The sequence below is a fragment of the Aphanomyces astaci genome (genome assembly GCF_000520075.1).
Source record: "Aphanomyces astaci strain APO3 unplaced genomic scaffold supercont1.18, whole genome shotgun sequence".
Taxonomy (NCBI): Eukaryota; Oomycota; class Saprolegniomycetes; order Saprolegniales; family Verrucalvaceae; genus Aphanomyces; species Aphanomyces astaci.
The window spans coordinates 686323-710897 of NW_009798281.1; the positions used below are offsets into that span (position 1 = coordinate 686323).

A 24575-nucleotide genomic window follows, 5' to 3' on the forward strand; every position below is an offset into this window, starting at 1 on the left:
CTACGACTACGATCATATTGCGAAAGTCTGGTACTCTAGCATATATATACCTACCTCGCATTGGGACACCAGGTTGTTGCGGGAAGCTTGTTAGAGCGGGAAGCTTGTTAGAGCGGGAAGCTTGTTAGACATAAGTCAATCACTTTCATGGAATCGTGACAAGAACGTTGTCGTTTCCATTACCCTGTTTCTCGGCGGGGGCTTACTAGGCAACGATTGGGTTCGCCGCTACTTGGGCTTGAGTTATGCTACACCGCTGCGACGAATGACCAACGTGGTGATGATAAAACTTATTGAAGAGCGTTGATTCCAACAACAGCATCGATAGAAAACCCTTAATCTCCACTGCGGCGGCCAAGAGTAAAACACCTAGGGGATGGAGGGCAATGTCAGGGGGGTTTGGGGAAACACATATCACGTGGTTGCTAACGTTGCACTAACACACATAAATAACTCTTCTCAGCCGAGATAAATGCCAAATGGGATTCACAATAGTACAGTAACGTTAACAAGAACGAACCCACGGTGTGAGACAGCGCAGTGACATCCCAAACGTGAAAACATCGACATTTCGCGCCATCTGACTATAAATCACAGTGCCTTGAACTTTGTTGTTCACCTCTGCGTAGACGAGCCGCAACCCGTTCTCATCCGAACAAATATTGTTTTGATTGGCTAGTTTCAAATTATCCGGCTATGTGTTGAAGTCCGAAAAGTCACAGTTTGACACCAATACACCAGCTGGAGTAGCAACGGTATAGTGACGTAGGTATAACATGTTCAGCAATCTCATCCCGCACCCTTTTCTTGCCGTGCAATCATACCAGTCCAACACTGCCAGTGTCCCGCAACATGTTGCCCTGTACATCTCCTCCCCCCACAACCACCACGAATATGGTGGACGAAAATGACATCGAGTCCATGACTTCGTTGTACTCTGCCTCATCCATGGATAACCACGACGATTCGTTCCATTGTCAATACACAGTGTCGGCCATCTTGATCGAAGAAGTGTCGACTCCTTCCTACTGCATCCGATCGAATGCGTCGCCTCGGTCGTTTCTGTTTCCATTGTCACGTTCATGGACGTCCAGTTTCGCATCGGACACAGCAAACGTCGTCCCCATCAGCCATAACGATGGCACTACCCGATTCGACGAGGCAAGCTACTCCAGCAACGCAACGTTTGGCACGTACAACTCGCTTGGTACGTCCAATCACGCGACAGTCGGCACAACGTCCGTGGACAATTTGTCGTTCATACAAGTGGAAGAATCTAGCGTCGAGAGTTCCAACGTACGCGTTGTGGCGCCATCGTCCATCGGTGATGCGCATTCGTCATCGCATCGACTCTTGGACTTGTCGGCGCTTTCGTCGATTGATTCGACCAGTACGAACCCCGCCCTCGACATGCGCGGAGTATGCTACGACGAAGAGGAGTCCATGTGGTCGCGAGGTCCGTTTCCATTTGCCCTACGACCGTTCGCCCAAACGTACACCAGTACCACGGCTCGAGATTTTTTCCGTCATAGCTATAACCGATCCGCCTCATCCTGTACATCTAACGGCGGCAGCAACACCAGCGCGGCGCCCCTATTTTATTACGACGACGACCAATACGAAGAGCATGTCAACATTTGGGCGTCCCGGGTATGGACGTCCAGTTCGGGAAAGGACGAAGACATCGAGTCGTTCTTGCAAGCAATGGATACCGCGCGCGGGCAACTGGCGCAGCAACTCCACCACAGCCAGCAACACATGCACGAATCGCAACAGCCTACGACGGCATCGTCGTCGTCGTGTATGAGGCGAGCAACGTTGATGCACGCGATCTCGGAGCTTCCGGAGGTGCCGCACCACCTAACCTACCCGACGCCTTCGTCGTCGTCGTCGTCGGTCTTTGGTCCGATGGTGAAGATAGAGTCGGACGAGTCCACTTCGACGATCTTGTCGCCTGTGATTCAATCCAAACTCGGTCGTGGCAGTCTGCCGTGGTTTCATCGCGTATTCTTACTTCCACACGAACCGTTGCGCCGGGCGCTGCAGACCATCCGACGGCTCGTACACCCGACATACCTTCCGTTCCACAGTTCGCATTTCAAAATGCCTGCGTTCTTTGCCTGGTTCGACCAGTTGGCCCTGTACATCCGCACGATATGCCACGTCAAGACCCACGTCGTGCTGTCGGCGATTCTAGGGGTCAACCCATCGCTCGTGAAACTGCTCGTCGCGACCGTCAAGTCGTACGAGGCCGTGCTATCCCTCCTGGACGCAGTCCGATTCTTTCGAACATTCCAGCCGACCACCCAAGCTTACTCTGATCTACCCAATCATGGCGAAATGGCATGGGCCAGCTATGTGCTGCAGCTCGCAGAGTACGTGGCCACGTTAGAGCACATCTTGTGTGCGACCCTCGACCGCGACGAGCAAGACTTTGGCCAGGCGCTGGCGTCCACGTTCAACCACGAAAGCTATGTCCGACAGATCCAGAAACGCACGGAAACCGCGCTTCCTCCCCACGTCAAACGGGTGATCGTACCGTGGATGTTGGACGGCTGCGACCAATTCGGAGGAGCCCCCGACGACTGGCAGTGGGGCTGGTGGAGCAAATGCATGTACGAGACTGTGTGGCGGCGCTACTACGCCAACAACGTCGTCGCACATCTCCACACGCTAGAGTTTGGTACGGCCGCACCAACTAGTCCAAGCTCAAACGACCGATAGCCACATGCAACCGCTACAGATGTACAGTACAGTATTCCAATTTGGGGACCTTAATTATAAACATCTTTTAGACGCGAAATCCATTGCGTGGTGGTGTATGGTCCTAATGTGTCTACTGGACAGCAACGGCATTATCGTTGACACGTAGACGTTCGCGCAGTCAAGGGTTCCTGCCAAGTGTCATCATCGGTAGTCTGCAACATCAATTTACACGGACGTAGCTCGGTAGTAGTGCAATGCAGTCCTGTCTTGCACGCCATACTCGTGTAACGTTAACTTGAGGGTAAATGCGATAGGCATGACGAACGCAGAAAAACGGTGCTAAATATAGCGTGAACGCTGGCAAAGTAGTACAGTATACCTGGCGTCGATAGTAGCATGACCGACCGCGCCACGGACCTGCTCTTGGACAATGGTCAAGCCAAATGGAACATTGTGAAACTGGGCACGCCGTCGCCGAGCTGTATTAGTCACAAGGTCGTGTTGGATGCGATTCGAACCGACTACGCCCCCACAGCCCCCAACTCGCTCGTCGCGCTCCGAAAAGCGCCAGTCAATGCAAATCCGTACGCGCAAAGGTTTCCTCACATTCGAAAGGCCCCTCCTCGGCATTATAATCATCCCCCCATATCAACGTCGTCATCGCCATCGCCCGAGAAATCCAAGCCACGACAGACGCATTCGCCCACGACCCAAGCAAACTTGTTACCCCCTAGACCTTCTACTACCCCCGGGACCACGTCGTTGCCCCCTGCCACCACTGCAGCGCCGATGACATTTCATGAACTCGAGATCATCGCGCCCAGATCCCCCAAGCCTCGCAAACATCCCACCAAAGCCCCGTTATCCCTACCAAAACCATCGTGCTCCAACTCAATTTCAAATTGGAATCACACCCCGCTGGCTGCCGCCCCGCGATTTGTACCAGGGCTGCGCTCTGACGACTTAAAAGCCAGTCGCCAACTCGCTCGACAACGACAGAACTTGGACGCGACAGCCCACCGACTGAGCAAACACGAACGGAGTGGCCCCACACTTGCAAGCACCCTCAACGACGAACAATTCAACGCTGACATGGTCACAATCACGACCCTAGCCCAAGATTACGCCACTCTCGGCGACACGACCACGTACGTACACGAATAATATTGTCGACGACGACGACGACAAGATGTGTGATCTGATGGCGTAGGGCGTGGAGGTACCGTGGGTTTGGACTTCGAGCCCTCGGCGACCGGCACATGCATTTGTTTGTAAAGAACGTGACGCTGCAGTTCTACAGCGATGCCGTTGAAGACTTCACCCGGGCATGTGTCCAATTTGAAGCGTTGGCGCAATGGCATGTGCAATCTCGCGTCGGTCGGGGCGACGATGTGCACCATCACATCCTGGCCGACGACGAACGGTTTGAACCGATTTCAACGAGCCGACACGTTCGTTGCTGATAAACCTGGTAGGTTGCTCTTGCTTCGCCTCGACCCCACGCACGTGGTGCAGTCGTTTGCAGCCCATGCCGCGACTACGTCCCTCAAACACGCGTACTTTGCAGTGTCCGAAGCCAAGACCAGCCACACCGGCGTCAGCATGCACATTCGGGTGGCGTGCGAGATGCTTTCGATCGCGTACACAGCGTTTGCATGGCTGGACCTGGACACGGTGCACTTGGGGTTCGTGCACTCAAGTATCGACGCAGCACAGCACCGCGCAAACTTACGCGCGGCCTTGTCGCATGTGGCCCTCGAACGACATGCCGCCCTCGAGTCCGAGTGGGCGCGGCACCGCCAGGACTTTAACAAGCAAGCCGAGAGCTTTCTCAACATCTGCAAGCAAGCTGAGTCGCTTCGCATCGCACCCAAGGACAGTGTAAGTGTCCTATCGACCACAGTGGCGGCGTCCAACGTGGAAAAGCGAGCCATGGCCGCCGTTGTACAGGTATTAATTATATAACCAACCTAAGCTGACGACGACGGCCAGGATATCATGTAAACATCATTGTTCATGTACTTTGTATAGGTCATGCATAGTACGGGGGGTAACTTCGTCGTCCGTAGCCACCGAAAACACGTGAAAGATACGGAACAGGTCAAGAAACTATCGAAGAAATCCAACCGTCGCCCCGTGACGCCCTCTCAGACTGCCACGTCGTCGAGTAGAGATGTCGCGCTGATCACGCTCTTGGCGGACAAACGATCTCAGGCCCAAAAGGCGATATTCGATGAAGATGTCGTGTTTGCGTGCGCAACGGCTGCGACCACCGCGACCGCCAGGGCCTACGAAGCGGCGGATCGAGAGCGGCAGGCGTGGGCAACTACAAGGCTAGAGTGTGATGCCATGGACGAGGAATGCATGCTGTCTTTGGCGGTCGAAATGAAGGGCGAAAGGTGTACGTCGACGCGACAGGATGGCGTTTCGCGGTATGTGCTAGGCGTGATGGGCACTGCAGTACGACGCGTGATTCGGCAAGTTCTTCAACGAGGGGCAGCTATCGAAGTCAACGATGTGGAGGATACAATATCCTCGCTGGAAAAGGAAGCAAAGGAATATGCATTGGTGAAAGCGTTCTTTGCATCCGATATTGAAGCGCAACGAGAGGCCCTAGCCCATGAAATCGAAGCGTGCAAGGCCATGTATGCCAAGCGCGTGATCGACGGCGACGAACATGCCCGGAAGCTGTGTCTGAAGCTCCATGAACTGGCGATCGCTGAAGAAGCCATGGAGGATTTGGTCTACGAATCACTGGAGAAGGAAGAGGTCGTGGTGATTCGGTACCATCAGCCGTCGTCCATGTCGCCGCAAGTTTGGGAAGCATGGGGAGCCGACCCCGAGGATAATGTATGAAGGCTAAAGTAGGTATGCTTCTTCATTCTAATCTATTAAGCGCAATTTAGCACACACGTTTTATACGGTAGCAAGTATCTTTTCAAAATCGTTAGCTTTATAATTAATGTATACTATTACACTATTTATGATTGGTTGTATTTTGCCTATTCCTACTCTGACCTATTGAGAAATCTAGCGCGGTCTGTTATCAAACTCTGAAAGGGCAACATGGGGCGTTGCAGCAATTGCGTTCGCCTGCACGCTGCCCTGGACGAAGCGACTGACGAGGTCAACCTCCTGAAAGTGGCCATTGCATCACCACCCCACGCGTCAGCTGACGAACCTGATGACACCATCGCGATCTACCGCATGCTTATAGTCAAAGCTCGCAGTCAACTCCGAGGCGTCCAGGCGCAACTCGCGGCGGAACGCCAAGTGTCCGCAGACTTGCGCAGGTCCATTCGACGTATGTCGCATCCTTCTCCATCGTCACCTCATCTTGCCAGCGAACCAGTTGAAGACTTGCGCCTTGACGAGTTGACTATCCCCCCCGCATTGTCCCGATGCCACAACCACCTCGACCATTTGGATACCCAACTCGCTGCCATGCAAAACATTAGTGCCGTCCATTCCCCAAGCTAGTTGTCCTCTCAAACGACCAATGAACTCTTCATATCCTTTCGCATCATATAGTATTGTATTAACGTCGCTACTTATTCGTTCTGCGACCCTTGGTCAGCGACCTTGGCCTTCTTCACAGCCGCCCCCTCCGCTCCTTCCTTCTCCACGTCGCCGTCTTCCTCTACCGAGCGCTTCTTCGTAGCCTTCTCCTTCTTCAAGAACGCATGTACAATCGCTTCCACGTGCGCAAACGGCGCGCGAATCGCATGTTTGTGGTTGCGGAAATGCACTGGCGAGTGATCCACTTGGACTTCCACGACCCATTCCTTGGTTGTGTTGTGCTGGTACAATTCAATCGCGGTCAGCGCCGCATACGTCGGAAACACGATGCCCACATCCAGCTGCATGGCATTCCACAACGCGATGAGGGTGCTGTCGTGCACGGCCATCAAGCTCGCGCGGGGTGCATGCTGGCCCTACACCGTGCCACGTCAGATTGTGTCACTTGTTTGAAATGTCTCGTACTTGGGTCACCGCGTGCAGCAAATGGAAGATTTCGGCCACGCCCTTTTGAAACCCGTCGTAGCAATCGGCGGCATCGCCAAACAACGCGTGAAACTCCCACGTGTTGTAGTCCACCAGCTTGTTGTACATGGCTCGATCCATGCCGCTAGGAAACGGCACGTCGTGCGCATGTCGGCACACTAGCACTTCGCGCACTAGGATGATTGATTGCATGATCATGAGAGATGAGCCTGACATGAGTATGATGGTTATTACGCGACGTGTAGCAGATGGGCTGGTCGTCGTGGATGCCAATTACTTTTCGAATGTCCTTGTCCAACGATTGCGTGCATCCGATCGTGTCGGGGAGCGGCGGCAGGGTCGCGGTGGCCACGTGCGACGGGTCCTTGTACCGCGCCAAGAGCCGACCGTAGTCGGCTTGCGTGAACGACGGCTCCAGGGTCACGTCCGTGTTGATGCGGATGTGCAACCTGTCGTTACCAACGAGTTCCGGAAAACACCCGTGAAGGAGCGCGAGGCACGACCGAATTGTGCGGCGGACGTTCGTCGACCGAATGTACACGTCCTTCTCGTGGATGTCTGCCAAGAAGTCAGAGTAATGAGCACGAAGGCCTTCACCCTTGGCTTCCATTTGCTGCAACCCTCGAACGGTTAACTGGCCGTTGGGGAAGGTCCCGCCATCTCGCGGGGCTTTGGGGGGCGGCAGGTGCGGCTCCATACCTGTGACTTTGGCGCCTTTGCTCAATTTTTCAATGTGTTCGTCGGATGGAAGCTTGGACGCCCACAATTCCTTCTCCGCCGCATCCATCACCAAATGTTGACCCACTTGGGTGGTAATGGGGCTGCGGTCGCCGTGTCGAAACAGCACCAGAACATGCTTGAGGACAAGGTCGCTCGGGTTTTGCTTGCGCTGCTGCTTCTCCCCGTGCGGAGATGTCGCCGACTTTGGTGACTTGGCTGCTTTAGGCGACTTCACAGCTCTCGGGGACTTGGCCGCCTCCAAGGCGGTAGCTGGATCCACATCCACCCCGTTTCCTCGGCGTGTCGTGACCATAATTTTCAAATTTGTGGCAAGAAGAAATCGAACCTCAGTGAGATTCCGGATACTCCGGAGTATAAACCAAGATAAGATTATCCGGAAATGTCAATGAAATTATCCGGAGTTTTTTTACAGCTCAAAGCTCATCAACGTGCCGCGAGTACCAGGACGCAACCCACGAGTCCTCCACAATCACCGAGACAATGTAGAAGTACACGAGAAGGGCGACAACGATCACGACAGTCACACCGACACCGATAAGAGCGGCGGCACATGACCGCTCGACCGTCCGCATGCGAGAACCAAACGAGGACGTGTCGACGTCCTTGGCAAACTCAAGCGCAGGCGTGAGGTGCAAGCTGCTGGTGCGATGGGTACTCTCGTCGGTATTCCCGAGGGTTTCATTCTGCATGGCTTTGGCCGCCTCGACGACGCACGTTCGACACTCCCTCGTGTCTAGTGGATGCCCAGGCGTCGTAGCCGCTACCGACACAGAGCATTGAACGCATGTTGTGGCCCCACAAGTCTACACATCGACCCACGTCAAAGTACTGTATATGGCATGCTTTTCGAGGGAGGCAACGACGTCTGCATGTACCTTGCACCGACACCGGCGTTTGAATTCCGCGAATTGTTCCTTGCACACGTGGCACGATTGGTGGGCTTTGGCGGTTTGACGGTCGTGCGCGGTGTCGCAGACGGTGCACACCCACACTTTAGCTTCGCTCCGAATGCCAAATGGAGCTCCGTCTTGGAGGTGTCCGCACGCCTTGCATGCGAATTTCTGGCAGACTTGGCATTTGAGTTTCTTGCGAAAGAGGCCAGCCGTGGACCGGCAAAACTCGCATCGACTTGGCGCTTTCAACGTCGGCGAGAACGTCGCGCAGGTCTTGCAGCACCGTGCCTTGATACGGCGATGCGTCGACGGCGACGAGAACGTGCTTGCCGTGGACACGACGGACGACGTCGACGACCATGACGACTGCGACGATGTGCTATCGTCGAACGCATGGCCTCCCGCCGAGTTGTTGGATGTGGGCGACGTAGATATTGGTGATGGAGCGTGGGGGATAGTGTCACTTTGCACAGCCTTGAGCGATTTGGAGCATTTCCTGCACACGACGTCCAAGCAGTACTATGTACCACATGCACATTCTGAAGTCAAGGACGAGGCACGGCGAACGTACCGAGCACCGGTACCGCCTTCTGAAGATGGAAAACGCTTCACGACACGTCGGGCACGACCTCACCGCATGGGCCTCACGGTCCATCGCGGACGGGCTCACAGGCATGGACAATGATGCTGGTCGTCCTGCGGGGAACGAGACGGGCGAGACGGCGCTTCTTGCTGGTGGTGACATTGGGACCTGAATTCGAATGCGCTTTGGCGACGACGACGGCGGTTGGCTCCGTAGATGGCCACTGGTGCGGTCCATGACGACTCTCGGTGGCGGCACCTGAAATTTACCTGTGCGGTAACGCCATCTGGCTATCCGGATAACCAAAATAGGGTGCTGGCGACGTATCCGGAGAGTACCGTCGTGTCACATCGCGGCCAAAGCGAAATACTACTGGTACGAGTACTGTACGAAGTACGCATTACAGTACACCCGACGTTCTAGCTTCGTCAACGACTCCAGTCGTCTTACAAGCTCATGGTCAACATGCACACGCCATCTTGAACTGCCACGTGTAGAGGTAATAATATTGTGCATTTCACCCTAGTGTTGGCTTGTAGCACAAGCTTGTAGCTTGTACAGACCTGTATACGATACAACCTTTAGTATGTACTTCGAAGTACGTAGTATATATACTACGTAGTACTTCAGTACTACTGTACTTCGAAGTACTGTACTACCGGTAGTACTCCAAGTATGTAGTACTTCAAGTACTGGTATATGTTACTGTATATGTTTGCTGGGCTGGGCCGAATCTAACGTTTGGATTGGCACACATTCTACGACAGGACGTGATTTGATTGGCTTAGGCGGTTCTTTACTGTTAATCCATTCCGTTTAAGACATTCGATATCGATTCTACACTGATGAGGGCAATAGTTTCGAATCGATGTGACAATAGTATATTGTGTTAACGTTAGTTGTACGACGACCGCCGCTGCTTGCTTTCGAGGCGTGCCATGGCAATGTCAAAGAGAACCCCTCGTCGTTTAAAGTACAGTTCACTCAACCGGTTCACAAGGTGCAGCTTGAAGCCCGTGGCGACCATCGTGCCAAACGTCGCGACAAACACGATTGCGACCGTGTCGGACACGACTCCCTCGAGCAGGTAGTACACGTTAATGCCTAAAACAGGCACTTCTTCCAGCCATAGCCGCAGCAGCGAGCTCGCCACATCCAAATGTTCTTGCTCGATGTACCGCAACGAGGATTCGAGGCCAACTACACACACATTCAGATATTACCAACACTCAGAAAATGACAATCTCGTACAGATGATGGCGGGGATTTCGATACGCGTGCCACCTGCGACGACGACGCCGCCGCCGCCAATGTGGTGGTTATGGGTCGGAAACGAGTAGTCGAGTTCGGTGTTGGCGGCCACTTTGTTGTCTTTGGTGCAAAACCGGCGGTACTTGGTGTATCGAAGGATCATGGGCATCCGCGACGACAGCAACGACGGGAGAAACGCGACTTGACTGCCAAGTGCAATCGAGTAGAACGCGATGCGCGGGATGCTGCTGTCTTGACCGATGACAAACCCAAAGTAGACGGCGAGGCCGAGCCCGAGATTGGTCACATCAAGCATGGTTTGCACCACAAGCACTTGGGAATTGCGCCGTTTAGCGGCGTCCTTCTCCTGGACCGTGTACACCTGGAACGTATCTTCGCTGACCGTGTCCTTTTGTCGGTCAAACCCGGCAAAGAACATGCCCACGAGCCAATATGGCGGCAGAAACATGCGAATCAAAAACGCTAAGCTGCACGCACTGGAGAGGCAAATCGCGCCTAGAATGGAAGGTCCGTACGGGAGTGTTTTGGACGGCGACGACGTCCCAGGCGATGATGAGGACAGCAGGGTGCTCCACGTCACAGGCGCGGCGGCGGGTGGCTGGCTGTCCGTGTACACCAATGTCGACCCGACAGGTGCAAACGTGCCCAGGATAACCGCGACCCCCCCAGAGGCAGGCACGACTTGCAGCTGGAAGAGCGGGGCCCTCGTCCGTTGTATCCAATCTATGGCGCCGGACGCACCCGTGTGCGCCGAAAGGGCAAACGACGATGGTTTTTGGCTACGACACGCTGTGATGGTCGCGTCGTACATGTAGGCGGAGGTGACGGTTATAGGTTGGGTGAGGTTGGTGGAGGGCGATTTCGAAAACGCGATCGATATCAGATGGGATGTGGATTGAAAGAGTGGGATCGCTCGTAGGAGTAAGTCCAGGTCGACGGAAAGCCCAAGCAGCGCCACGGTGGACCGCTGGGCCATCGACACAAACGATGTCACAGACATGGAGGGTTCAACATCGAACGCGATGATCTTGACCTCGGGGGTCGCGTGCACTGCGACCAGCACCGCGGCGAGGGTGCTGGCGTCGTAGAAGAACCATCGGGCGGACGGGACGACCCCCCGCAGCGATGCCAACGTCGAGACCCAGTCGCTCGTCCATGGAACTACATACGCCACGGTGCCACCTCCCGTGTACGTTTTGGCTACAAGTTCTGCTGCGAGGAGCTTGGTCGAGTCGGGGGGAGCTATTTGATACACGCGGTTGTATATATCATCGGTGGGTACGACGTACGCCCCACACCCGGCAGTCACTTGTGTCCACTGCTGCAGCGCTCCAAATGGAACGCTGTGCCGACAGGCTTCGGCACATGTTGGCCCCACGACGGCTGTGACCCGTTGCGAGGCAAATGCTTGGAGAGCTACGAGCGTCCCAGTTGCGTTGCAACCTGTTTCAAAGACCACGGTGGTCACGTTCAATGCAGGGTCGTCCAGCGATGCGTCGTGGATCGCACTCCACACGGCTTGTTCCAGAGTCTCGTCGGTCAACTGAGGCACGAGCACGCCTAACACGACATCGTACGCGTATGCTGTGGGTAGCCCACGGTAAACAAAGAGGCTGGCTAGTACGACCGCGAAGGTCTCCATCCTACGGCGGTGTGTACGCTGGTGGCCGTTTTTGCTCGTCGTCGGGTCCGGCTCAAAAGTTTATTCTTGGCATACTCGTACTATTCGTTACGTACTTTGCAGTTTCGTTCCCCCGTTTCAACTGTCCCATAATACTTAAAAACAGATTTCAAGAAAAAACCATAAAAAAATGCAGCTAATTGTTGCGAATTTTGCATGGATTTACGACCAACTATTTCGCTAATTTGAACGAAATTTGGGTATGGTGAAGGGTGGAAATTGGCTATTTTGAACAATCGCACATAGAATCACCCATGGCCGGAGACACCACCGACGGCGCCGCGCATCCTCCGCCGCTTCATGTGGACTTGTCCAAACCATTCCAAGCACGCGTTCCAAGTAAGCTTGTCGATGTGCATGTCGATGATCTCTAGAAGATTGCTCACAGGGCTGTGTAGAATTGGTGTCTGTGCATCCTCCTTCCATCAACAGCACCACGTCCGAGCCATCGTTAAGTGGCGGTCGGAACATTGTCCATGATAGATTGACATGTCTAAAAGATGTAAGGTAGATGACTTCCCAGTCAACTTGCTCGCCCTCCTTCCGCCAGATGCATGGGATCGGCTGAGCTTTGAGGAACAGCAAGCCCTGTTGCCAGACTTGCCGCCGTTGGATGGATGGTGGGACTTGTCTGGCGATGACGCGACGGCAGAGAACCTCCGGCAGCTGTTTCGCGGCGGCAATTTCAACTTCGGTAATCCGTTGATGTCGTTTTACTTTCCCAGCGAGTCCCGGACACGGGCTCGGGCCGCGGCGCGCGCGGCGTTCGACGCGCGAAAGCGCGTCTTCACCAAGCAACTGCTGCAGTCAATCATTCAAAATCGATCGCAGTGTCTCAAACAAGTGCTCCCCGCCGACGAACTGGCGCTCAACCCCGAGGTATGTATCTTTGTAGTCCCCTGAACACGTGCTATCTGTAGTTGTCACATCATCCTAGCTCGACATTTCAGTGATTCCTCCGTGTAAAGCCGCCGTCGACGACGTGGACCATTCGTTCTTTTTGGCCATTCGACTCGCATTGACAGCATCAGGGCATGGCGTCGCCGTGGATGCCGTCGCCGCCTACGTGGAGACCCACGCCCCGCGCACGATTCCTCCCATCTCAGGTACATGAGCTTCCTTCCTACTTACGAGGCATGTTGATGATATTGACGATACTGTGTTAGAACGACCGCAGCACATGCAGGTTATCCATTACGTCCACAGCGCGCTGCTGTTCCTGAGTCGGCCCACCACGTCCGATCCCCCGTCACCCCATCAAGATGATCTGTCATGGAGCTTTCCATTTGTCAACCATGATGTCACCACAAACACGTTTACTTGGCAGCTTGAAGGTATATATATATATGTGTGTGTGTACAGTGGAAGACTGGTACTTGATTCATCTATGAAATCGTCACTTCAAAACGAGCTTTGTCAATATGCTTACTGCCTGGCTGCAGGGGGGGACAAAACCGAGACAGTCCAGCGATTGCTCTTGTTGGAGCGGCTGTTTCGCTCTCCATTTGACCTTGTGGACCCGTCGATGCGCCCAGTGCAGTAAGGAAACCTCGTCGCATATTCGTTGCATGTTGGCTTAAACACAACCCTTGTAGGTGTGCGTTAGAACTGGCTCGAAAACGGCATCCTGACCTTGTTGCTCTGTCAACACCGCCATTGAAGAAACAGCTCAAAGTAACCGGTGCTGGGGACGACGCTTTTCATGCGGCCGACCCGCCGCCGATCGCCCCGCCTTCGCTTGTGCTCAAGCGAGCCCACGTACGTGTTCATCATGTACCAGTTGATACAGTAGTTTGGAATGATTTGGTGGTGTGTGTTGTGCTTAGCTGCCGTTGCATCGACAGTATCCGTTGCTTCGAGATGCATTTCAACCGCAAGAATTGCAACGATACCAGCATCCGCACCAGCCCTTCATGTACGTTGCTGCTGCCCCGTCTCGCTAGTATGATTGTGGATTTTGTGCTTTCAAGTGAAATAGCGTGTTGTGGTTTCTCGTTGGAATTTAAATCGATTTGATTGGCTACCTCAGATGAGCTCAAAATTATTAGCCAATCAAAACCTTCTCAATGAAATTCAACCAATCAGATCGATTGTGGATCGGCGCGATTCGATATGCACCCCAAATTTGTATCAAATCGACAATATAATAGCGCTGCTTTCGTAAATCCATCGGTCGATTTGGTTTTTTTGCCCTGGATATTTATAATTTACACGAGTCGTTTTGATTGGCCAATTTGATTCCTTTTTCTGGGTTTGGATTGGTCGGTTGATTTTGTCTGACTCGAGGTGGGTTTTTTCTGCTCCTTTTTTCGATATGGACAATATCGTAGTAGTACTATATTAATAGTAGTTGTACTATATTAAATACTGTAGTAGTTGTACTATATTAATCGTAGTATTACGTTTTACTGCTCTTCCTACTAACTTTCGATGGGTGATTGATTGATGGGGCTATTTGTTGTAGCTACTTTGACGGCGACTCGGGCTTCCAAACTCTTGTGGGTCCATGCTTTCCGCCCCTCCAATCGGATCGCGTCGCATCAAACGTGTTGTTGCCGGATGTGGCGCCGCAAGTGACCGTGCTCAACGTCGTGCGGGATGCCGTGGCCCGTCTGCCATGTCAATGCGGCACCCGCGCCGACGTCTTGGCGCTTCTTCGCATGTCCATGTATGTACGACGATGTCACAGGGGGATGTCGAGGAGACATTGATGAGTGAGTGATGTGGCTGGTAGGTTTGTCAACCCTGCGACGCCCGTGGAAGACCTCGACAGCGTAAGCTCCCATTCTTATGACACAATGTGTTCAATATTGATCATTGACAAGAACAAAGCAAGGAGAGATGAATGGATGGATGGTCATGGCGATAAATATGTAGGCGGTAGCCAAAGGATTGGACACGCTAGCGTCCACCGTGCCTCCTTGCGCGTACTTTCGCTTTCACAACGAACATCAGGCGTGGCTATGGCACTACGCTGCGCCGCCTGCCAGTCGACCGACCTAAGCATACATAACACGCTCCCTCCTTGTATCATTGGTCTGACTTCTCCATGTCATGATGTCAAAGTGGATTTTGATTGCCCATGGAACATTCCCCTTCGATTCGCATGGATGGGGAGTGATGGTCATTGGGAGTACAGAATGCAGAATGCAGGTTGACCACGCAATGGCCAGAAAATTCCATTTCGGCCTTGGTTGTTGATCCCGGATGTCCACGTCCCCTGCGAGTAGTACCGGTAGTGCGTCGATTGTGTCGGCGGCGGCGTCGGCCGCCACTGCACCCGACAATGTCAACCGCACACATAACACTCCCAAGAAAGCACAGCCACGCAAGAAGAAGCAGCAGCCGTCCCAACAACTTGTTCCATCGGCCGCGGTAGTGCAAGCCAGCGTCCTTCGACCTAACGCCACCGCCTTTACGCCTCCAACTGGTGCAGCGCCGGACAAAACCCGACATGGAAAGAAACAACAGCCGCGACAACCCCGAGGAGGTCGAGGGGCCACAGAGCGACCTGTCGGACCTGTGGCACATCGTTCAACCTCGGCCACAACGGCCGAAGCGACTCCAGCGCCTGGGACAACCACCATCCCACTTTCCAAACCTTCAAACACACGACGTTCGCGCGGCGGTCGGCATGGTCGCACACCCAAAGATGTGTCTGAAACCCACGACATTGACGTTGACACCGAGTCCACGACGACTGGTGCTGCTACCTCCCTTGAGTTGTGTTTGGTCTGCGCTGAACGGTTTCGATACCACGCGATTGGGGAATGCAACCACTACGGTATCTGCTCGACCTGTTCCATGCGCATGCGTCTGTTGATGAAGGACTTCAACTGTCCCATCTGCAAGCAGGCCAACCCGCGCGTGATCGTCACCGATACGGTCGCGCCCTACGCGAGCTTTGGCATCTGGGGCGACACGGGCGGCCCTGGTGTCCTGCTGGACGACCGCGCTGACATGTTCTTTAGCCACTGCGAAGCCCATTACGAGGCCCTCGTGCGCCGCCGCGACCTGTACTGCCGCCGATGTCCAAAGTCCCACCGGCCCAAGTTTCGCGTGCTCGAGGAACTCCAGCTGCACATGGAGAATGACCACGCAATATACTTTTGCGACCTGTGCGTACAGCACCAGCACTTTTACGTCGGCGAGTACCCGATGTTTACGATGAAGGAGCTCATGCTCCACCAGACCGCCGCAGTGTCGGCCACGGCCCGCGCGCGCCATCCCCTCTGTGAGTTTTGCCATGTCCGGTACTACAGCGACGTGGAACTGCATGTGCATTTGGAACGCGATCATTTCAAATGTCACCTCTGTCCGGACGTCCAGCACCGGTATTACCGCAACTAGTACGTACTACTCAATGTGTCTATATGGATCCCTTGCTTTGATTCCAGTCAAACAATGGTGGTAGTGTGGAGTGTAGCGTGTACTTAGTAGTTTGTTGGTGGTATGGGGCTTATAGTTAGTTGGATATTTGTGCGCTGCTTTACCAAATCCACTGGTGGATTTGTTGTACTGGATTTTGTATGGAAGCTATGCACACTATTTGAAGTCACACACTATTTGATGGTTGCTGGAGTTTGATTGGCCAATTGAAAGTGTTGTGGCGTTTGATTGGTCGGTCGATTCTATGTCTGCACTCATTCGATCAAGCCCCTCCAAGTTTGACAATATAACCGATGGAATATGTGGTGGTGTTGTGGTTTCTTGAAGAATATTCCCAGTTGTTGCTGGTATTGTGGTTTATTCAAACTTGAATAAACCACAATACCAGCAACAACATTTACACTCGCTGGACCTGCGAAAGATTGTATACAACTAAATTTCAGAGGTATCGTTGTGACTGCAATTCGTTTCACTTTAGCCAATCCGATTGCAACGTTTATTCGTTCTCGCCAATCATACTGCTTTGCTCGATTTCATCGATTGGCCAAAATGTTAACCGCACACACAATATGTTGGTGTTGTAGCAAAGGCTTGGAAACGCATTTTCGACGCCAGCACTTGTTTTGCGAAGATCCGTCGTGGTACGTCGTCGCATAGAGATGGTTTTGCACACGTATTTAAGCTGACGACAGACGATACTTTATTGTAGCATTGCCAAGGGATTTGTCGTATTCCAACATGACATTGACTTTCAAGCGCACATGGTGTCTGTTCACGGGAACCACGACAACCGCCTTCGCATTGCGTTTACGGTGCGTCGGGGCATCGAAGACGACGTGTCGTCGACGACGGGAGGGCGCTTCAATGACACGTGGGAGTTTGGGGCCCCGCCGCCGTCGGCTTCGTCGCGGCAACGCGAGGAATTCCCTGCGCTACCTGCCGCGGCTCCGTCCGCTGCGCCGGCGCCTGCCACACGACCGCCGCCACCACCGACGATCCGTCCTTCGGCTGTTCCCGCTCCGTCGGCGTTGGTGCCCCGCGCAATGCTGACGCGGAATGCCCAACTCGCGACCGCGTTTGGCCGAGGGCCCAAGACGGACGACGCTTTGGAAAAGGAACTCGAACCACAATACTCGCAAGAACTCAAGGAGTGGGGCCGCGTGAAATTCCGGACGCTTGTGGCTGTGGAAAAGAAGATCCAAGACATGATGGCCGACCGCGCATGCTTTAGCACTCATCTAAAGTCGATGCCTCGGGAAATGGTATATATGCGCATATTGTGTACTTTTCACCCAAATTTGGACTTTTGAGTCATTTTCACCAAATACAGTATAGCGTTCAAATCCATTGCATCACATTTCATATCTTGTTCAAACTATACTGGTAGTATTATATTGTCGTATTACCTAAAATTTGGTTGACTTTTGTGCTGATTCTTTGCCCAATCTATCGATATTCCTTCTTCTGACTTTTGTATCCAAAATCTTCCAGTGTCGTCACACTAATTCATTCACACACTAATTCGATGTTGAATTGGTCGAAAAGTGGATTTGATTGGCTACTTGATTCGTGATCTGGGGTTTGATTGGTCGATCTTTGATTGTGTGCCGATTTGGTGATTCTGCTCATTCGATTGAGCACCCAAACTCTCCAATTTTGAATCGAGTTGACAATGTAACATTTCGTATACCTGATTTGCCTCATGAATTCGGACGTTTGGATTGGCAGAAATTCGACAACTACGTGATTTGATTGGTCTAGACGGGTCTTGAATTCAATCGCTTACAACATCATTCTCCAGTTTCAAATCGATTTGACAAGATGACGTGCATGTAGCGACGGATGATCCACGAATTGGCAGTGTTTTACGGTCTCAAGTCGGAATCCCGCGATGCCGAACCCAACCGTTTCATCTCGTTGTACAAGCTGCAAACGTCGACGCTGCCCCCAACTTCGCTATCCAAATGCCTCCTGGACGAAGCCCAAGGACCCAAGCGACAGACTCGCCGGGCACGTGTGTATGTAGATCGCAACGTCAAGCTGCCGGAAGGTCGGGGATGGGAAAAGGTCTCGGACGTGCCTGTGGTGGCAGCTCCGCAGGAACCCAAGGACGCGTGGAGCGACGAAGACGACGCCATTGAAGACGTCAGTGCCTTTGTGCGGCCTGAAGGCAGTTCCACGCGGCTAGAGTTCCTTCGCCGCACAGATGGCCACGTGTCCGAGTAGAAGGTGTCATACGTCCAAGTAGATTATGGACGTTCGAAAAATGATTTCGCGCACAATTTGTACGTGTTCCGGATAATCAACCGGAACTTACACGTCAACTGCATCCTTAGACTAATGTATTGAGCCAGAGTGAGCACGCTACTACATAACGGTGTCTGGACTTGAACTTATGTACCAAAGTACAGAGACACAGCCACATCCAACATCCAACGATCGAGCCCCCCATCTGGAAAGTGCTCTCATCTCCGTGTTTGAATGTTCCCACCAGCCAAGACGGCTGCCGCTGCCCATGAACTTCTCTGAAGGACAAGCAAGTCACAACTTTCGAGTCCTTGTCGCCATACCACGATAGTATAATCGATCGATAGCTGAGTGTGGACGCATGCTAAGCTTACTGTTAACTATTGCGCCGCATAGCAACAGTAAGCGGCAATGTTAGGGCGGGGTTTCGGGGTTTCAGGGGTTTCATGACTATCCAATCAAACTGCATATCCTTGTATATTTTGGCCAATGAAAGTGGACGGTAAAAAGGGTGCTCCCCAATATAATTCGTTTTCATCGACTTATCTTGTCAAATGTATGTAAATTAAATAATTTCACGAATACTACTACATTGGACGCGGGTAGATTCGGCATAGATTCCCCAAGCCAAAATTGACTCGCCATAGATTTGGTGCATCTTGCAGAGTACACAAGGAGCACAATCTCGTTCGGCGCATCGCCCTCGTATCTTGGCAGTACGAACGACGAAGATGAAGTTTGGGAAGGAGTTGCTGAATGCGGTGAACCAATCCAACCCGGAATGGGGTCCATTTTGGATGAACTACAAAGCGCTGAAGAAGCGCATCAAGGCCGTGGTGAAATCGGCGCCGTCGTCCCCCACAGTGCGGGCCAGCGTGGACTCGGAAGACCTGCGGGAAGTGGACTTGACGCAGTGCCAAGAAGAAATCGACTTCTTCACGGAACTGCGGGACCAACTGCGGAAACTTGCCTGTTTCTACGTCGCCGAAGAGAAGCGGTACCACTTTCGCTTCCAACAACTGCAGGCGGTGCTCAAGGACATGAAAAAGAAGGCCGAGATCGACGAGATCGACGCCAAGCGACTCATGGTGGCCTGCGTACACTTCTACGGCGAATGCATCCAGCTCGAGAATTACGCTGTGACCAACTACCAAGGGTTTTCCAAGATTTTGAAAAAGCATGACAAAATGACCGGCCACAACACCCGCACCAAGTACATGCGCAAGATGGTCAACCAAAGTCCATTTGCCAACTACCCGCAGCTGATTTCCATCTTGGACGGCACCGAGCGCATGTTCACCGAGATCCCCGTCGGCGATTCCGTCATGCAGACCGCCATGTACATGGCGATGATGGGGCAGGCGAGCGCCCCCCGACGAGACTCATCACAACCGTCAACCATGGAAGTGGACTCGTAGACGACGGCGGCGGCGATGGAGCGCACCAACCCCCCCCCACTTGTTAGCCCCGAGTACTACCTCCTACTACTTTATACCCCCCCATCCCAACCACCGCATGGTGGCCGTGGGTGTTGTTTCAATATATTTGGCATGTCCCAAGTTGTGTATTTCCTGTCCATTCATCCTCCATTGCGTTATCAAGGTTCGTGATCCTAGCCCACTTGCAAGTATACAGTATACTGTACGTACTGTACATATCCACGCGCTACTTAGATATGCAATATTAGCTCATACCAAGCCAGTATGATGATGTACTACGTAGTATATGATGCACGAGTGGTTAACGTATAATTAATGTAGTTAAACCCAAAAACAAAATACGTTAAATACCGATTCATGCGTTTTATCACTACAGTGGGAGGTTAAAGGTCCCAACTGCCTCCGGATATTACATACGGATAAATGTCACATACAAAAATCGAGATACATCTCAGTGGCCACCTCTATGGCCAAATATCCAAGCGCCCATGTAAAATACCGCTAGGTTAAATATCTATTTCTGGACCAATTCATCACCAAATTTGAATCTGAGACGTAGAATTTCTTCACCACATTGAGATCTGTCGATTCTACGTCTCAATTTGCTGAAATTTTGAGTACTGAATATGAAATAGAAGTCAGAAAATTTTGTGAAAAGTTGGTAGTTTATAGGTGACGAGCATCATATAACGTTAACGTTAATTTATATCATGTTAACCAAGCTTGACATTGCAATACATACAGTACTGGCTTACCCAATACTACTGTAGTATAGCCATAACGTTAGCTCGAAAAAAAACTTTTGAATAATACAAAAATTTATTAAAAAAATATACAAGAAATGAACGACCACCAAAAAAATATATATACAGAAAGATTATTCGCTAAACAACAATTTAAATTATTTTACGCCCATCAAGAGTATATATATACTGTAGTACTTCGAAGTATATTATACTAATACTCGTAATATATTTGGACGATTGATTACGTGTTTGTCGTTCTCTCCTAAGTCGAAACCACTCGATCCGTGTCTTTGGTCGTACAAAACCTACGATAGCGTCGCAAACGGATCCGACAGAGTGGGCCGCTGCTGTCCGCCCACCTTTGGAGGGGGTACATTGGTCATGTTGGCCATGAATTGTTGCTGGGGAACGCGGGGCTGGACTCCTCCATTGAGAGGTGGCGCGCCGTACGTGGCATATTGGTTGGGCATTGGCGGGGGCACGATGTGCTGGGGAGGAGTGAACGACTGAAACCCGGGGTTGGCTTGAAACGGAGGCTGGTAGGTCGGAGGAGGGTACACGGGCTGCGGCAGCTGGAGCTGTTTGGTCGAAGATCCTGTGGTTGCCAATCGGGCTTGTTCCATGGATTGCAAGCTTTTTGTGCTTTTCATGGGCGTGAGCTTGACTTCGGGGTTCAAGTTGAGGTCGATGATTGGGGCTCCCCACAGTGGATCGGCCGGGGGGTCCACGACGGGGGCCAAGGGGGCAGAAAGGGAAGGAGGGGGAGGGGGTGGAGGGGGAGAGTAGTTGAAGTCGAGGCCGTGCAACATGGACGCAATGTTATCTAGATACAGTGTGACAAGACTATATTATGAAAAGATATTGTAAATTCGATTCAAAATTGGATTGGGGGAATAGGTCGACCAATCAAAACCCAGAACACGAATCAAGTGGCCAATCAAAAACACTCTTCAACCATGCAAGATGATGGAATTAATCAAAACCCCGAGCACGAATCATGTGGCCAATCAAAAACACTCTTCAACCATTCCACATCGAATTAGTGTGTGACTTATATTAGTGTGAAAAATCTCGACAATTGTTTCATACACTGATGGATACAAAATATAGGACAAACAATCGATCGACGGATTGGGCAAATCAACACACAAAGCCACATTTTGGCTGAAAGGTCGACAGCGTATGTACCAGACGATGGCTGCGTTTGAAACGCCGTAGGAGACGGCGCAAACGGGTCGGTATGATGTGTCGATGGCTGGCGGTGCGACACTTCTGGTTTGTCGAACGCGACCCACGACGAATCGGACGGCGCAGAAGGGGTTCCGAACGGGTTGAACACTGCTTCGTCGCTCGACAAATCGGTCGAGTGACTTCGCGCCTACGCCCGACAACATTATTAGTCGTGTACGATGGGTTACTGTACTCGAGTGTGTACATCTTGTACCACTGGTTTTTGGATCGCCACGTTGTCAGCGGACGGCTGGGCCTTGGTCGACTGCTGGCGAACAACTAAGCCAAGAATTAGCCACATCCTGGATACATACAAGCACCTGAAAACTTGGGCTTTGCAGTTCCACAGGCTTCACAAATGGGAGCGAGTGGTTTGTCGTTGATCAGTGTACAAGCAGAGCACTCCCAAGGCCCCGACGCCGAGTCCGTCCGGCTGGCCAAGTCCGTCGTAGAGGGCTCGCGACTAAGGGCCTTCTTGCCGCGAACGACGACAGGTTCCACCTTGGCTTTGATAGCGTCTTCGGGCAATCGTCGAAACGAAATGCCATCGACGATCAAGTCTGCCACGCACATGGGATTCGGCGTTTTCCAACATGGGATGGATATGACGTACCGTAGCTATCGTTCAGTTCGACGCTCGGCTTGATGATGCAGTGGATGACATGACTTCCAAGGTTGAAACAATGGTCCCAGTCACCCAATGCAAACTACAAGTCGCACACCACGTTAGGCAAGGACCATCCCGTGTACACATATAGGAGAGGGTGTATGTACCGTGGACGTTTGATGGGTTACAATGCCGTCGATACGCAGCACCTTTTTGCCGCTTGCGATGGAGTGGGTGAGGGAGATCTCGTATTCCTTGCCTTCAACCATTTTGATGCGCCAGGTGATGCGCTTCTTGGACGCTTCCAAGACCTTGCCCACGTTGGCAATCTCGTAGTACAGCCCTGCCGCCTTAGCGCCTTCGGCCTTACAGTCCCATCCAGTCCCACCCTTCACAGGTCGTCGGTGCATTGCCGCCGTCCGTTGCTATTTAAAACTGCGCCGCCGATATATTAACCCGACAATTTCGTGACCGTTTCAGTTTTCAGGATTGCTGAAACCCACCAGCGATCCGGATATTTCCGGACATACAACTATTTCAGATATACGCCTGGGTCAAAATATATACGTTTAACGTTAGTTATGAAGTATTTGATTTCAAACAATCACAGTGTCAAGCTTCCGCCAGCCATCTCGAGCCATCATGAATGTATACAACACAAGACTGGTATATATTCACACCAAACTCGAGCTAACAGGTTCGTTGTGATCTCAAAACGTTGAAATACCTCGATAACTGTTTCTTGAAAATGTCCAAGTATTTTGAATGTTGTAACCTAATAAGATCTCAAGTCCGGATATTTATCGAACCTGCCGGATAACGAAGTGTGAACCGTCGTCGGATCTTCCAAGCACCACAAGGCACATTTACATTTTCTTAGTGGTCACAACGTTATGGCATCCTTGCAAGTGCTCGTGAACGCTTACTTGCTGTGCACCATCACGGCATACCAAGATGGAATCTTCGTCGAACTGCTTCCCCAGTATGCGGCGTGGAAGCAGCTTCTCTTGCGCCCTTCATCCTTGTCGATGCCGGCAACGCTCCAACCAGCGGACCTTGTCATCTCCTCGCTCGCAGACAAGCGATACATTCTGCATGCGGCCGTCGCTCGGCATGACGTTAGCTGCGTGGAGCGTCTATTGCTCTGCTATCGGCGGGACTTGATCACGTCCGATTTGATGGCCTGTGCCGCGCGCCACGGCCACTTTGACCTCGTGCAGAGATTCCATCTCCGTGGTATCCCATGCTCGTCTAAAGCGATGGATTTGGCAGCCACGTACGGCCATCTCCAGGTGCTCACGTTTTTGCATGTTCACGCTGGAGAAGGTTGCAGCGACAGGGCGATGGTCGGCGCGGCGGAAGCCGGGCATTTAGCGATTGTCCAGTTCCTGCATACGGCTCGACCAGAGCAACCTACGTCGTTCCGGGCCATGGACTACGCGGCACGTAATGGACATTTCGAAATCGTGAAATTTCTCCACTACAATCGACCAGAAGGTGCGAGCGCCGTGGCGATGGACTTTGCAGCGTCCCATGGACATTTGGAGATTGTGCAATTCCTTCACACCCAACGACACGAAGGCTGCAGTACGTACGCCATGGACGGCGCTGTGCGGAACGGTCATCTCGACATCGTCCGATTTCTCCATGCGCATCGCACGGAAGGATGCTCAAAGAAGGCGCTTTTGTATGCGCTGCAACACCAGCTCCACGACATTCTTCCCATCTTGCGCAGCTATCATGGCCTCTTGCGTCCGGCATCATCGGCAGTCATGGTGGCGGCACGAGCCCGCGCCAAGTTTTCGCGTGTGCGCACGCGACGGCGGTACTTCCTCACAGCGATTACTGTTGGTCGGTGACGCAAGAAGGCATGGATAGTGCTGCTGTACATTTCCATTCGGAGAGGATGGAAATGTCTTATAAACTTCGCCCCCAATGTTCAACCACATGTTTCTTGTTGTGGGGTTGCCATGTCAGAGTGAGATAAAGTATGACCGGTTCAACACGATCAAAGCTACTACAGTACATATCGGAGA

At 52.3% G+C, this 24575-nt stretch overlaps 11 protein-coding genes across 13 annotated transcripts; 7 read left to right on the top strand and 4 right to left on the bottom strand.

Annotated features, from left to right (window-relative positions):
- The first annotated feature begins 794 nt into the window (after positions 1 to 794).
- H257_08353 (hypothetical protein) lies at positions 795 to 2801 on the top strand. The gene has a single exon (XM_009834188.1). The coding sequence runs from the start codon at positions 853 to 855 to the stop codon at positions 2722 to 2724; it is 1872 nt and encodes a 623-aa protein (XP_009832490.1). The 5' UTR covers positions 795 to 852; the 3' UTR covers positions 2725 to 2801.
- A 260-nt stretch (positions 2802 to 3061) lies between these two features.
- Positions 3062 to 5614, top strand: H257_08354 (hypothetical protein). Its single transcript, XM_009834189.1, has 4 exons — positions 3062 to 3854; positions 3917 to 4129; positions 4182 to 4656; positions 4738 to 5614. The coding sequence occupies exons 1-4, from the start codon at positions 3103 to 3105 to the stop codon at positions 5560 to 5562; spliced, it is 2265 nt and encodes a 754-aa protein (XP_009832491.1). The 5' UTR covers positions 3062 to 3102; the 3' UTR covers positions 5563 to 5614.
- Positions 5615 to 5741: 127 nt separating this feature from the next.
- On the top strand, positions 5742 to 6229 carry H257_08355 (hypothetical protein). The gene has a single exon (XM_009834190.1). The coding sequence runs from the start codon at positions 5773 to 5775 to the stop codon at positions 6184 to 6186; it is 414 nt and encodes a 137-aa protein (XP_009832492.1). The 5' UTR covers positions 5742 to 5772; the 3' UTR covers positions 6187 to 6229.
- On the bottom strand, positions 6218 to 7759 carry H257_08356 (hypothetical protein). The gene is made up of 3 exons (XM_009834191.1): positions 6946 to 7759; positions 6691 to 6884; positions 6218 to 6641 (listed from the first exon to the last, which is right to left on the bottom strand). Exons 1-3 carry the CDS (start codon positions 7742 to 7744, stop codon positions 6258 to 6260), a joined length of 1377 nt encoding a protein of 458 aa, XP_009832493.1. The 5' UTR covers positions 7745 to 7759; the 3' UTR covers positions 6218 to 6257.
- A 62-nt stretch (positions 7760 to 7821) lies between these two features.
- Positions 7822 to 9193, bottom strand: H257_08357 (hypothetical protein). Its single transcript, XM_009834192.1, has 3 exons — positions 8917 to 9193; positions 8328 to 8864; positions 7822 to 8255 (listed from the first exon to the last, which is right to left on the bottom strand). The coding sequence occupies exons 1-3, from the start codon at positions 9163 to 9165 to the stop codon at positions 7866 to 7868; spliced, it is 1176 nt and encodes a 391-aa protein (XP_009832494.1). The 5' UTR covers positions 9166 to 9193; the 3' UTR covers positions 7822 to 7865.
- Positions 9194 to 9787: 594 nt separating this feature from the next.
- On the bottom strand, positions 9788 to 11893 carry H257_08358 (hypothetical protein). Its single transcript, XM_009834193.1, has 2 exons — positions 10180 to 11893; positions 9788 to 10128 (listed from the first exon to the last, which is right to left on the bottom strand). The coding sequence occupies exons 1-2, from the start codon at positions 11840 to 11842 to the stop codon at positions 9824 to 9826; spliced, it is 1968 nt and encodes a 655-aa protein (XP_009832495.1). The 5' UTR covers positions 11843 to 11893; the 3' UTR covers positions 9788 to 9823.
- A 223-nt stretch (positions 11894 to 12116) lies between these two features.
- H257_08359 lies at positions 12117 to 14940 on the top strand. Of its 2 annotated transcripts, XM_009834194.1 has the most exons (11): positions 12117 to 12220; positions 12280 to 12342; positions 12393 to 12760; positions 12819 to 12987; positions 13048 to 13215; positions 13324 to 13420; positions 13477 to 13639; positions 13708 to 13796; positions 14346 to 14549; positions 14616 to 14655; positions 14759 to 14940. In XM_009834194.1, exons 1-11 carry the CDS (start codon positions 12136 to 12138, stop codon positions 14882 to 14884), a joined length of 1572 nt encoding a protein of 523 aa, XP_009832496.1. In that variant the 5' UTR covers positions 12117 to 12135; the 3' UTR covers positions 14885 to 14940. The 2 variants fall into 2 exon arrangements, with proteins under 2 accessions (XP_009832496.1, XP_009832497.1); XM_009834195.1 differs by having other exon boundaries at positions 14346 to 14940.
- Positions 14941 to 15068: 128 nt separating this feature from the next.
- On the top strand, positions 15069 to 18688 carry H257_08360. Of its 2 annotated transcripts, XM_009834196.1 has the most exons (4): positions 15069 to 16230; positions 16855 to 16911; positions 16980 to 17532; positions 18107 to 18688. In XM_009834196.1, the coding sequence occupies exons 1-4, from the start codon at positions 15089 to 15091 to the stop codon at positions 18494 to 18496; spliced, it is 2142 nt and encodes a 713-aa protein (XP_009832498.1). In that variant the 5' UTR covers positions 15069 to 15088; the 3' UTR covers positions 18497 to 18688. The 2 variants fall into 2 exon arrangements, with proteins under 2 accessions (XP_009832498.1, XP_009832499.1); XM_009834197.1 differs by lacking the exon at positions 18107 to 18688 and having other exon boundaries at positions 16980 to 17753.
- Positions 18689 to 19132: 444 nt separating this feature from the next.
- On the top strand, positions 19133 to 20088 carry H257_08361 (hypothetical protein). Its single transcript, XM_009834198.1, has one exon. It carries the CDS (start codon positions 19249 to 19251, stop codon positions 19933 to 19935), a length of 687 nt encoding a protein of 228 aa, XP_009832500.1. The 5' UTR covers positions 19133 to 19248; the 3' UTR covers positions 19936 to 20088.
- Positions 20089 to 20888: 800 nt separating this feature from the next.
- Positions 20889 to 23007, bottom strand: H257_08362 (hypothetical protein). The gene is made up of 6 exons (XM_009834199.1): positions 22707 to 23007; positions 22546 to 22639; positions 22253 to 22492; positions 22147 to 22211; positions 21891 to 22080; positions 20889 to 21525 (listed from the first exon to the last, which is right to left on the bottom strand). The coding sequence occupies exons 1-6, from the start codon at positions 22947 to 22949 to the stop codon at positions 21008 to 21010; spliced, it is 1350 nt and encodes a 449-aa protein (XP_009832501.1). The 5' UTR covers positions 22950 to 23007; the 3' UTR covers positions 20889 to 21007.
- A 411-nt stretch (positions 23008 to 23418) lies between these two features.
- H257_08363 (hypothetical protein) lies at positions 23419 to 24562 on the top strand. Its single transcript, XM_009834200.1, has one exon. The coding sequence runs from the start codon at positions 23433 to 23435 to the stop codon at positions 24396 to 24398; it is 966 nt and encodes a 321-aa protein (XP_009832502.1). The 5' UTR covers positions 23419 to 23432; the 3' UTR covers positions 24399 to 24562.
- Positions 24563 to 24575: the final 13 nt, after the last annotated feature.

What these genes read in the sequence shown, in the direction of transcription:
- H257_08353 (XM_009834188.1), top strand. Translation starts at nt 853, where the DNA reads ATGTTGCCCTGTACATCTCCTCCCCCCACAACCACCACGAATATGGTG.
- H257_08354 (XM_009834189.1), top strand. Translation starts at nt 3,103, where the DNA reads ATGACCGACCGCGCCACGGACCTGCTCTTGGACAATGGTCAAGCCAAA. An exon ending in ACTCTCGGCGACACGACCAC is followed by an intron (nt 3,855 to 3,916) that starts GTACGTACACGA and finishes CTGATGGCGTAG; the next exon opens with GGCGTGGAGGTACCGTGGGT. An exon ending in ATCCTGGCCGACGACGAACG is followed by an intron (nt 4,130 to 4,181) that starts GTTTGAACCGAT and finishes TAAACCTGGTAG; the next exon opens with GTTGCTCTTGCTTCGCCTCG.
- H257_08355 (XM_009834190.1), top strand. Translation starts at nt 5,773, where the DNA reads ATGGGGCGTTGCAGCAATTGCGTTCGCCTGCACGCTGCCCTGGACGAA.
- H257_08356 (XM_009834191.1), bottom strand. Translation starts at nt 7,744, where the DNA reads ATGGTCACGACACGCCGAGGAAACGGGGTGGATGTGGATCCAGCTACC. An exon ending in GCCCATCTGCTACACGTCGC is followed by an intron (nt 6,885 to 6,945) that starts GTAATAACCATC and finishes CAATCATCCTAG; the next exon opens with TGCGCGAAGTGCTAGTGTGC. An exon ending in TGCTGCACGCGGTGACCCAA is followed by an intron (nt 6,642 to 6,690) that starts GTACGAGACATT and finishes GGCACGGTGTAG; the next exon opens with GGCCAGCATGCACCCCGCGC.
- H257_08357 (XM_009834192.1), bottom strand. Translation starts at nt 9,165, where the DNA reads ATGGACCGCACCAGTGGCCATCTACGGAGCCAACCGCCGTCGTCGTCG. An exon ending in GAAGGCGGTACCGGTGCTCG is followed by an intron (nt 8,865 to 8,916) that starts GTACGTTCGCCG and finishes TGTGGTACATAG; the next exon opens with TACTGCTTGGACGTCGTGTG. An exon ending in AACGCCGGTGTCGGTGCAAG is followed by an intron (nt 8,256 to 8,327) that starts GTACATGCAGAC and finishes GTCGATGTGTAG; the next exon opens with ACTTGTGGGGCCACAACATG.
- H257_08358 (XM_009834193.1), bottom strand. Translation starts at nt 11,842, where the DNA reads ATGGAGACCTTCGCGGTCGTACTAGCCAGCCTCTTTGTTTACCGTGGG. An exon ending in CGAAATCCCCGCCATCATCT is followed by an intron (nt 10,129 to 10,179) that starts GTACGAGATTGT and finishes ATGTGTGTGTAG; the next exon opens with TTGGCCTCGAATCCTCGTTG.
- H257_08359 (XM_009834194.1), top strand. Translation starts at nt 12,136, where the DNA reads ATGGCCGGAGACACCACCGACGGCGCCGCGCATCCTCCGCCGCTTCAT. An exon ending in ATTCCAAGCACGCGTTCCAA is followed by an intron (nt 12,221 to 12,279) that starts GTAAGCTTGTCG and finishes AGGGCTGTGTAG; the next exon opens with AATTGGTGTCTGTGCATCCT. An exon ending in TTGTGCTCAAGCGAGCCCAC is followed by an intron (nt 13,640 to 13,707) that starts GTACGTGTTCAT and finishes TGTTGTGCTTAG; the next exon opens with CTGCCGTTGCATCGACAGTA.
- H257_08360 (XM_009834196.1), top strand. Translation starts at nt 15,089, where the DNA reads ATGTCCACGTCCCCTGCGAGTAGTACCGGTAGTGCGTCGATTGTGTCG. An exon ending in TTTTGCGAAGATCCGTCGTG is followed by an intron (nt 16,912 to 16,979) that starts GTACGTCGTCGC and finishes ACTTTATTGTAG; the next exon opens with CATTGCCAAGGGATTTGTCG. An exon ending in AGTCGATGCCTCGGGAAATG is followed by an intron (nt 17,533 to 18,106) that starts GTATATATGCGC and finishes ACGTGCATGTAG; the next exon opens with CGACGGATGATCCACGAATT.
- H257_08361 (XM_009834198.1), top strand. Translation starts at nt 19,249, where the DNA reads ATGAAGTTTGGGAAGGAGTTGCTGAATGCGGTGAACCAATCCAACCCG.
- H257_08362 (XM_009834199.1), bottom strand. Translation starts at nt 22,949, where the DNA reads ATGCACCGACGACCTGTGAAGGGTGGGACTGGATGGGACTGTAAGGCC. An exon ending in TAACCCATCAAACGTCCACG is followed by an intron (nt 22,640 to 22,706) that starts GTACATACACCC and finishes TGCGACTTGTAG; the next exon opens with TTTGCATTGGGTGACTGGGA. An exon ending in TGCAAAGCCCAAGTTTTCAG is followed by an intron (nt 22,212 to 22,252) that starts GTGCTTGTATGT and finishes TTCTTGGCTTAG; the next exon opens with TTGTTCGCCAGCAGTCGACC.
- H257_08363 (XM_009834200.1), top strand. Translation starts at nt 23,433, where the DNA reads ATGGCATCCTTGCAAGTGCTCGTGAACGCTTACTTGCTGTGCACCATC.